Raw genomic sequence first — 10,839 nt, 5'->3', positions numbered from 1 at the left:
GGAGCATCAGATGTTAACTTGGTGGAAGAGAAGGAACAGAAAGCCCAAAGTTCCAGTGAGAGAATTACATGCATCCAAAAATGTACCCTGCCAATGTTTAGACAGAGTGCCGTTTATTTTTCTACTGATGGACAACCAGTGCTATAAAACAGGGTCTCTAATGTGTTTAAAATGTTTGAGCAAAATAGGAAAAAACCTGTCCACACAGCTGTTTTCACTTTTTGGCCTGATTAGACCTCTGTGCAGGTGTGTGCAGATTGTGTCTGACTGAGGTCTCCTGTTGGTTTATTGCAACTGTTAAGACGCAGCTACATTACAGACATCGGTCAACAAAAAGGAAACAGGACAGGCAAATGGTCACTTGCTGTATCAGAAATCTTTACTACATACTGACTCTACACAGATTTTGAGTATGCCATGTTTCAGATCTGAAAGGTCACAAAATCAATCAAAACTCAAGCTACAGTGTGCATACTAAATACGGCTCATTTGAGTGTGCTAATAACAGCTGGAAAACAAACAAAAGTCTTAATTATAGGAAGAACATTCACTGTTAATTGTGAAGTTAAGTTGTCAACATCACACATATTGCATAATTTCCTGTTGGTGTAAAAGTGTGTTGATAATGTTGCACACTAACTGTCTCTACTATGAGTAGCAAACACTGTATAGAATTAGTATGCAGTATGGTTCACCTTTATCAAGCTTGGTAGCATCATGTTGCTCAACTCTGTCCAGCGTCACTGTGAGCAGAGGTCTAATCAACCACAAGTGAAAGCACTTGTGTGGGTTTGCAAGAAAATGTGAGAACACTGCTTCTCTTTGTTCACCTTGAAAAGATTTGAGAATCAGTATTCTGCTTAAATGGATGAACCTAGAGTTTTGAAAATGATTATCGAGCAATTTATCATTAAATAGATCAGATTAAGCAGGTGTTTCTAAATACATAAATATTCTAATAGTACTAAGGATTTCTTAACACTTCTAGATATACTATGACATGGATGATTGAGAATCTTCACAGAGATTAATTTAAAAATGAATGCATCAACACAGTTAAAACGGTCAATGCAAAAGGCTAATAAAAGTGTCCCCTTTTTTTAGGTTCCCTCTGGAGCTTTGATGTGGCAAAAATGTAAGATGTAACTGACACCGGGCACAGACGCAGGCGAGCCAGCCAACAATTTCACCTCATAGCAAATCAGAGCTCATGTTACATTTCATGGCAGTTTAGCAAAGATGGCTTCGGAGAGTTTCTTAAGACCAGGACAGACTTAACAATCAATAACTTTATTTCTCGCTGCGTGTAATTTAGGAAATGTTCTTTTGGAAAGTTTACTTGAGAAAAACTCACAGTTCAGATGAATAAAGTTGTTACGGGGAACGTATTAAACAAACAACTGCAGAGCAACATTAGCATCCATTTTGGGTCTTTCTGATGAAATGAAGTCCAACATTTACTCTTCTTATACTTGGTGTTTGTCTACGCAACCTTTTGCTAAAATTATCTTGGTCTTAGTTCGTCTTCTTGACCAGGTTGTTGCCCAACTTTGTCTAGCATTTGCTAGTTGGCATTATCATTTTTGTGGCATTGAATGTAATGTCTACTATTAACATTACTGTAATGACACTTTGCAATGAAATTGAATCAAATCGAATCTAATTACCAGAACATTTAAGAAGAACATCTACCTGAAACTGCTGCAGAAGATGGGTTTGTAGTTTTTGTGAGCTATAAAACCAAAACAATAAGCTTCATAGGCTTAAAAATCTCTATAGAGTGGCAGACTTTCTGTCGTATCATCATTTTCAAATCACACCTTAACATTTGTGTCATTGTTTAAAGATATTGATTAGTGGAGCTGTAAAAAAACTTTATGAGGTTATGCAATCAACTGGGCTGTGCATTATTACATACATTGTTATTGTGTGTAGAAGGCTTTAAAAGTAAAACCTTGTTTTCTGTGGGCAGTGTACTCACCCTCCTCCTTCATTCAGACAGTTGAAAAGCAGAGAGAGGGAAACATGGGGACAAAGTTCTGGCAGGAGTCCCGGGTCCAGCAGAGGAACACATGAGGCTACAGAGGGCTTAAACATTCAACTACAGCTGACACCAGAGGGTAAAATGAGCTGTTGTTTCACTAGTTTTGGTTCATTACACAGGGAACTAGCCTTTTTTAATCATCAGGACTTGATGGTGTTTTAGGAGCTCCTTGTAAATTTAGAAAGTTACAGAGAGTTTACCACAAGACATGTGCACTCAAACAAACAAACACATTAATAAGAAGTGGTCAATTTATACAAATTCCATCATACAGTTTTCAAGTGACATCTTATAATTTAGAAGACATTTAAAACAAACTAATTGTTAAATTTTTTTTACACATGTACATTATTGATTATTTGATTATCGTATAAATTGTAATTCATTTTTGAGATTACCAAATCATCGTGAATAATTTAGAATTGGTTAAATTTATCCATTCACACATAATAATAATAATAATAATATTAAAATAACAAATTTTTCCATTATTTGTGAATAATTTGCTTGCAATAATTTGGTGCACCCATATTCAAAATAATAAAAAAAACTCACTTACCTTTACTGTCTCTTCCTTATGGACAGTTTTTTTGGTATACATACAGTACATATATATGCATACATACGTATATATATATATATATATATATACTGTATGTGTATATATGTGTGTATATATACATACATACATATACATAAGTATTATACAGTATATATATATATATATATATATATATATATATATACTATACAGCAGTATATATATATATAGTACAGCGTTAAGCTGAACACGAGGGAGCCTGAATGTTCATATTATTCTGATACGTATTATTCTTATTCTAATATTAAAGGCTAGCAAACATTCTGCTTGTTTTACTGATGGGAGGGAAAAAAAAAAAAAGAAAGTGGGTCCACAGAAAAAAAGTTTTGGAAACAATGCACCACACAACTTGCTGTCTTGTAGTCGGGAGTCTTGAAGTAGTTTTTCACACATTACCAACAGGCGACAGGGGATCACACACACAAGTCTAGAATATCTTTCATGGGAGGAAGCCACCATTAGCATGTTTGGTCTCCAAACTACGCTTCGTCACAAAAACACACCCAAGAAGTGACACAGGAAATCTGCAGAAATGTTTCTGTTATCATGCTTGTGGATACGAGTATTTTCCACTAGCTGCAACAACAGCTTTTGTTGTTTGTTTGCAATTGCAACACATATGTAAAGTTCCTATTGTTACAGGTAACGAACGCTACAGAGAAGCTGTTAAAAATAGACCTTTTTAGCACTCGACATTTTGACGCATCACAGTGGAAAAGCAATGACTATTGTAAAAAGTAGCTGAGAGTACAAACATACAATTTAAAGCAACTTTATTGATGGCAACAAATGAGTAAAAATGAGTAGTAAAACATTTCCCTCTATTGCAGTCATCGCAGAAGGCTGATCATCTTTTAGGAAAGTTTTTCAGCCATAGAATCCATTTTGTCATTGTAGCAACATGGATGAAGTTCATGGGTCAACTGGCATACCTGTCGATGGCAGTCAGAAGTGAAGAGAATTACAAAGACAAACTGCACACTTAATTGCCCAGATAAGTGTTGAGGTAATGTGTACAATACTATTCAGATGAATGGGCAGAGTACAATCATTCATACATAAAATATGTACAGAGAGGTACACGAACACTCAGACACTGTTTTTCAATTGCACATTATGATGCATAATACGTAGAACTGCAAAACAGGAGGAATTAAACTTGATTTAAATAAACATGAGGATGTGGAAGCACCTTGGTTTATAAGTGATGCTTCAGCTTCTGAATCAAAATAAATAAATTACTAATTATTCTGCTTTATATTTGGAGAGGTATAGGCCAAAAAGTGATTCTGGCGTACCTGGCACCTCCAATCTGCAGTTTCAGAGCAGGCAGGCTCTGTTACATCATCAGCAGGTCCATTTTCACAATAAAGCAAACGTACTGTTAGTATCAGCATGAAGTCTACATTACAATGCAAAACTAAAACAAAGACAGTAACAAATACAAAGGGTGAACATAAGGTCATATTTGCAATGAACTTAAAAAGCACTTGAATGTAGTTGAATCAGTTTCACTGTTTAACATGATGGAGTAAGAGAAAAGAGGCTAAATGTACGTCTGTTCAGTTATAGTAGCTCATCTGTAATTGCTGTATTTCCAAAATCTTCCTCCCATAAAACAGCGAACACTTGGTTTCATACCACAACAGAAAACGCCGCCAGGCATCCCGCTGACAGAAACCAGCCACGTTTCTGACTAAACCGAAGATTGACGGGTCGATAAAAGTGTTCAGGAAAAAAAGTGCATCATATTTTGTCAAATACTGAGAAATAGCTGAACATTAAAAACAACACTTTTATAATAAACATCTGAAATAACTTTTTTTTCTCACTAGTGCAACAACAGACTGGATCAAATAAAGAGAAACATTATTAACCTGCAGGCAATCAAAGCTCTTTAAACATCTAATAATTTTCTTGTCACAGTAGCAGAACAGTTAAGAAGGCAACTTAATGATTGATGCTTGAACACAAACATGCCAACATTATACACATCGCTCTTTTTTATAGAAATAAATAGCTGAATTATCATCTTTATCCTCTTCTTAAATAATTTCCATCTCTATATGACTCTGATGCACATTTAATATAAAGTATCTAATACACAACTGCAATTTCAACACTACTGTTATACATAATATAATTCTCTATGTTTATCTTTCATTCAACTTTGGAGAGAAAATGCTTACAGAATGAAGACCTTAATATTATATAACATCAAATCTTTTTACAAACAAACAGTATGTACAGAGTAGCTGATAGCGAAGGCAGGATTGTCTAAAACTTAAAATCAACAAGTGCTTTGTGTTTTCGCTATTGTGTTTTACACCTTTCCCACAAAATAACTTCCCTCCAATGAATCAGTACCAGTATAGGACAATAATATTCAGTACTGGAAGAACAAGAAGAAATGAACATCCACAACTGTTCTCTCACATTCACCTGGAACATCATCACTACAATATGCAGCTACACAAGTCCGCATGTTTGACAATAAAGCAGAGACCCCAAAACAGCAGCTAGCAGCTCTACTTGTCAGTGCCTTAAAAAGAGCCCCCGTGACAAATGCCTGCTCGGCTTTCACGGAAACGGTTCATCGTGCTCTGATGCACACTCCGCCCACGAAGGTTAACACGTGTTGTAAAGACAAATGAGGTGTGCAAGCCAAAAACAGTAAACATGTCTCAAGGTGATGACATTCTACTAGAAGTGTGAATCATTTTTCAACCTGTTTCAAAACTATGTGCATGTTTCCTTGAAAGCAAAGTGATTGTAAATGTCTAATAGGAGCTCCAGTGATTTAGTATTGCACTTTCATAATGTTTGGGGACTCATAAGAGACTGAAAAAATGAAAATCAATGCAGTAGAGGCAGAACAATCCTGACTTTTGGTCCCTAGTATGGGTCAAGTTTAAGAAATTCCCATTAATAGCCTTTTCTATGGACCGTATTTGTAAACGTATCTTTCCACATTTCTTTAGACTACATGTCCCCCAGCTTGTAATGAAGCTTGCTGTGCTATAAATTTGTAGTTTCAAAGCCGAGCCTGATAATATTCCAAGAATTATTTTCTCAGACTTGACAAAGCTCCTCCAGAGCCAGAAGACAGTATTATTCCTTGTGAATAATAAACTGATCTTGATGTGTTAAGTTACCTGCAGCACAGAGGAGCATACACTAAGTGTCACCACAGTATTGCTACTCATACTTCTTGAGAATGTCTGTGCTGTAGGCTAAACTAAATTGTAGCCATGAATCATACCAAATTAAATTCCTAATTTGAAGGTGATACTGAGGACGTGATCTCAGTGGTTTTGAGTTCTGCAAAATAGTAAAAGGTGATACGTGTTCCTTGCTGCAAAGAGTACGTGTCAAATCACACCAGCTGGCTATGTTGGCTGTGTAAGTTCTTGGAAAAACCAGCAGAGGGAGCCACATGGTGTCAGCTGAAAAATATAAACAAGGGGGGGCCTCAGCCATGATGAGCACTAGTATAGGAATGGCACTGTTTAGTATGGTTAAGTATGAAAGTCACATGATATATAAACACTGTAACACCTGTATACACCTGGAGACCATGTTCCATATGAAACACAACACCCTTATGCTCAGTAAGAGCTGCTTACACTCAAATCCAACTCCAATAATGTTAAGTTACATTTGAATTGAAGAGATTAACTTTCTGTATATGGTCCCTGTACATGGTCCCTCTTCCCTCATTAATGGCACATTGGAGAAAACACCCACTGGAATGAGGACAGACACTGTTACAAATGGCACCAGTTGTTTGAGAGAAATGCATTATGGATCTTATGGATCATCTTTGCAGTAATGTTAATGAAAAGCATCAGATACTGCATCCTGCTCTCTGAGAGATATTACAACTATCAAAAACACTCGAGTCCAGGTTTATGACATGACGCTGTTCGTATGAGGAAGCAGAGGATGGTAGCAGAGGGTAAATGCATCGCTGCCATGCAATTAGCTAAGAAGACTGTCAAGGTATGTGTGTTACAGTGAGGCTGTCCTTGCTCTCTCCACTGTGGCTGGAGCTGGTGCAGCATGTTTCTCTCCTGGGTGGAAGCAGTAAGTGTTGAAAGTCGTCCAGTTTCAAGACACAGTAGTGCAGGGCAGGCAGGATGGAAAACCATTTATTCTATCTTCGACACACGCAAACATAAAGCTCCTGTATCAAGACTCTTAAAATTTCTTGAGAAAAATGAATTTCTCTACAATTTCTTACTCCTGCCACCATTGTATGTACTTCTGTGGAAAGTATGTACACTTGTTAATGTGCTCCTGCCCACGAGCCATTGGTGTTGAAGGTAGTCTTGAGTATATGTCAAGCATTAATACAGCGCTGTCACCCGGCTCCAGGCATTTCAAGAAAGGGATCTGGCTCTGTGCGACAACACAATCCTTTTTTGTGGTGAAAGCAGGAGATGACTATGAAAGAGAAATCTGACAGTTTTGTTGTGTTATTTGAGTCTGTAAGCTCTAGGACAGCCCCTTCTTGTGATATATAGTGCCATCGTTTGTCCAAAGAAGCCTCCTGACCAACATGAAGGAGTTTCCCCTTACTGGTATAGTGTATGAGTTATGGGAGTATGCACATTGAGCCTCGGTCCTGGTTCATCATGGCAATCTTCTGTTGTTTCTGTCGGTGCTGCAGACTTTTTCAACCCCGTGGAGCGGGCTCAAAACAGCTGGGTCTTTTTGATTGACCGAGCCAAGATGGCGCCTCTCCAAGACTTGAAGAATCTGCACAAATGATGTTAGCAGAGACTGTCTGCTTTCACATGGAGGATTTTGGAGAAGCCGGGCCTCTTTTTCAGAGCCTGAAAGAAAAAGGATGGAAAGGATATTAGAATCTATTTTTTTTTAAAGGCAACTTCTGCATAACGGTTTTTTTTCCCCTGGTGTCTTCATACCTTTATGTTTCCTACCATTAGCAGAATTACAGAAAGCTATCAAAAACGGTAAAACATTGAAATGCAGCAGGACAATTTTAAGCTTCACCTTTACAGAACTCCCTTTAAAAAAATGGATGATTAAACATGAGAGGAGAACTTTGGCTTCCTTTTTACAGCAAACTTAAAGAGGGAGCTATAAAAATAAATTGTAGCTTTTGTAGAGCTTACCTAACTGCTGTGAGCAACCATGCCATCTTGAGTGTGATATCCAAGAGGAACACACTGTAAACTGACTCATAAAAACAAAACATAAATAAAACCTGGGATTTCACAGCTTTTATATCTCTGTTTGTGTGTGGTCAGCTATACGCATGACCCAAGCCTCTCACAGTAAGCCTCTGCTCGAGTGAGTTAGCACTGGCGCATCCACAACCAATCATCACTGGGACTTCCAGGATTGAGTCATGGTTTAAACAGTGTGTAATGTGATAAAAATAGATGCATCTTATCCTCTGAACAAGTATTGGCCGAGCTGTTAGTCATGTGCATACAGTGTTGCAAAACTCCAAGGGTATGTTGGCTGAAAAAGAAACCTAAATTCAGAAGAAAGCGTTTAACAGAGTGCAGACCTTTAAGTCATCACTGCACTCGATGGATGGCAGAGGAAAGAATAATGTATGGGAAAACCAAAAATAACGTTTCTTCTTTTTGGGAGCATAAACATGCACACAAAATATAATTTGTTTATGTGCTTACAACAGATCATCAGGAAATTGAATGTTCAGTCAGATTGTGCAGAAGAAACATTATGGGTGTTGGTTTCCCTCATGGAAACTTGTGCGTGCACATGTATGAGCAGGGACAAGATGGGACTGACGCTGAAGAAAACCTTCAAGATACTTTGGGATGTCTGGCAGATACCTGCCTCCTCACTTTGTATCAGCACGTCATCACTGTACTGAATCAAAACCAGACAGGCCAGACAAGCCAGACAAGGCTAGGTGAGCCGGAACACTAGTCACAGTTCGTCACGTCCAAAATGACAATGACTGAGCCAATCACATTTCAACAAAAACAAGTATCAGTCCTTATTGGGAGGGGCCAATCGTATAACCTCTTAATATTGAAAGTATTAGATAGTCTGACAGGCAGCGTTCCCCTCTATGCTGTCTGCGGCTGTGAGGGCCTGGCTGGCCCACGGCAGAGCACCATACAGTAACTAGTGACGTCATAAGGTGAAAAATAAATACTGATCCAAAACCGATCCTGCTGGTGCACATGGAATGGATTGGACGTTCGGAGTCTTCCTGAACTACCCTATGGACAGTCTGCTCCTGAGTGTGAGTAGTGGGTGATGTGTGCCGTCACCTGAAGCTTGTTAACCATCTCATCAAACAGTTTTCTAGCTTCAGGGCTGTTGGGGTCCTCGAAGTAGTCTTCTATACCAATCTGAACCACAACAGACTTCAGGTTGCGGCAAACACCTACATGAAAGGAAGGAGGATTTAGGATAGATTCATTATTTGGTGCTACTTTTCTTTCTCAGGGTCAACAGTGTGTTCTCATAATATATTTGTACTTATATCTATGAAAAGCATTAATGATTACACTGTAGTTTTCTTCATGAAGTTATTCATGTATTCTTAAATAACCATAACAGCTATAGTTGCCTGAATGTAACAGCAACCTATATTGTTTTAACCTTAACAACAAATTTGTATCGCCTGATGTTAACAATACCTCTCTATCACAGAAATATTGCACAAGATTACACTGTTCAGTACAGTTATTGCACACTTGCAGCACAGTCTTATGTGACCAGTATTAAGTACTAAATCAGAGCGTCAATATTACAGTTAACAGTTAACTGTTGCGTATTCTCAACAGGATCTTAGACAGTAAATCAGTGCAGCAGTATTCAAACTCACTGTTGAAGTGGAGCAGGGCTTTGGGGGTGACTGGTGTGGAAGTGAGCACCAGCATCTCCAGTCCTTTCAAACCCTCTCTGCAAACCTCTGCTGCCACCTCCTGGTTGATTTCACTCACATGATCCAACTCCAGCACCTGGAGGCGCATGCAGTTCCTCGCTGGTGGTGGTGGGAGGTTGAAGGGGGTGAATGGAGGTAAGGAAATACAGAGATAAGGAGATAGGGGAGTGTCGAAATAATAGAAAACAGCAAAGGTTACAGTCGTGCATAAAGGCTTGTTTTAAGTCTCAACCAATGGTGCTTAACATGCAAATTAAGAATATAGGAATACATGTACGTCTAGGTATGACAATAATTTTGTTTAATCATCTATGTCCCCTTTCTGTTTCTGTATATTTGATTGTGTTCATGATTTAAAAAGCAGAGTGAGGATGTTTGAGTACTTAATTAAGTGTTGTAGCTAAAATCACTAAAAGTGATTAAACTACAAACTGAATGGTAGTTTTATTAATCATATTTACCAAGCGAGGCCAGCCCCTGAATGCCACATCCAGCCCCGCCCACACCAAGAGCACGGAGGTGTGGCCAGCATCTTCCAATCGTCTGCAGGCATCGGTTACTGAAACGAGCAGGTTGTTGACTAAAAGAGACAAAATACAGTCCATGGTCATACATTTATTAAGCACTGATATCAGGACAGATAGAGTATTTGGTATTATTTAAAAGTAAGTATAATTCTCTGTCTATTACCATGGATGTAATGGCGCCACCTGTAGGGAGATGATGTCTCTACAACCTGCTCCAAGGGCCCAGATTACCTCCTGGCCAACTGGATCTGTGGCACTTCTGGAACACAATAAGTGTAATGTCACACAAATTGTTTTTCTATCACACACATGTCAACAGCACAATACTGAGTATAGTCTTTTGGACTCATTCAAGCAAAATCACTGAGGTTTGAACTGATATAATTGTGCAGAGATGGGACCTGGGTCTACTGGTCTACCTGTAGGTTACAGCCTGCAGAGCTCGGCAGTAGCAGCTGGCCAGCCAAAGGGAGCGATCGGTCAGCAGGTTGGGGCAGTGTGAAATCTTCAGTATCAGAAGGTTGCTTCCTGTGGCCTTTAACAACGCCTCCAGACCTTCTTCCAGACAGCCACTTAGATGGAAACGTTAGGGAAGGTCAACAGAAAAAGACAGAGACAGAGGAAGTAATTCTCCTGTCCTTCAGAACAGCACTTCTACCATTTATAGCACAAAACAAAATGTTCCTCCAGTGTTTGCAGCGACACAGGAAGCAGCAAGTCTGTTTCATCAGAGCAGATTCGAGCTGCAATAGCACTCTGTCAGTTT

At 38.7% G+C, this 10,839-nt stretch overlaps 1 protein-coding gene across 1 annotated transcript in view; it reads right to left on the bottom strand.

The window, feature by feature from the left end:
• Positions 1–3,401: 3,401 nt before the first annotated feature.
• fbxo41 (F-box protein 41) overlaps positions 3,402–10,839 on the bottom strand; it is a 51,225-nt gene continuing 43,787 nt past the window's right edge. The window contains exons 9-14 of the mRNA XM_068727113.1: positions 10,493–10,645; positions 10,237–10,332; positions 10,008–10,126; positions 9,487–9,645; positions 8,927–9,042; positions 3,402–7,483 (exon numbers count right to left, since the gene is read on the bottom strand). Of these exons, the coding sequence (XP_068583214.1) occupies positions 7,421–7,483; positions 8,927–9,042; positions 9,487–9,645; positions 10,008–10,126; positions 10,237–10,332; positions 10,493–10,645 (706 nt within the window). The 3' untranslated portion in view covers positions 3,402–7,420. The remainder of the gene's footprint in view (positions 7,484–8,926; positions 9,043–9,486; positions 9,646–10,007; positions 10,127–10,236; positions 10,333–10,492; positions 10,646–10,839) is intronic.

This window comes from Cebidichthys violaceus, unplaced genomic scaffold, assembly GCF_023349555.1.
Source record: "Cebidichthys violaceus isolate CVI_PGR_0920_01 unplaced genomic scaffold, fCebVio1.0.p SCAF_4, whole genome shotgun sequence".
Lineage (NCBI taxonomy): Eukaryota > Metazoa > Chordata > Actinopteri > Perciformes > Stichaeidae > Cebidichthys > Cebidichthys violaceus.
This window is presented reverse-complemented; position numbering and strand designations above follow the sequence as displayed.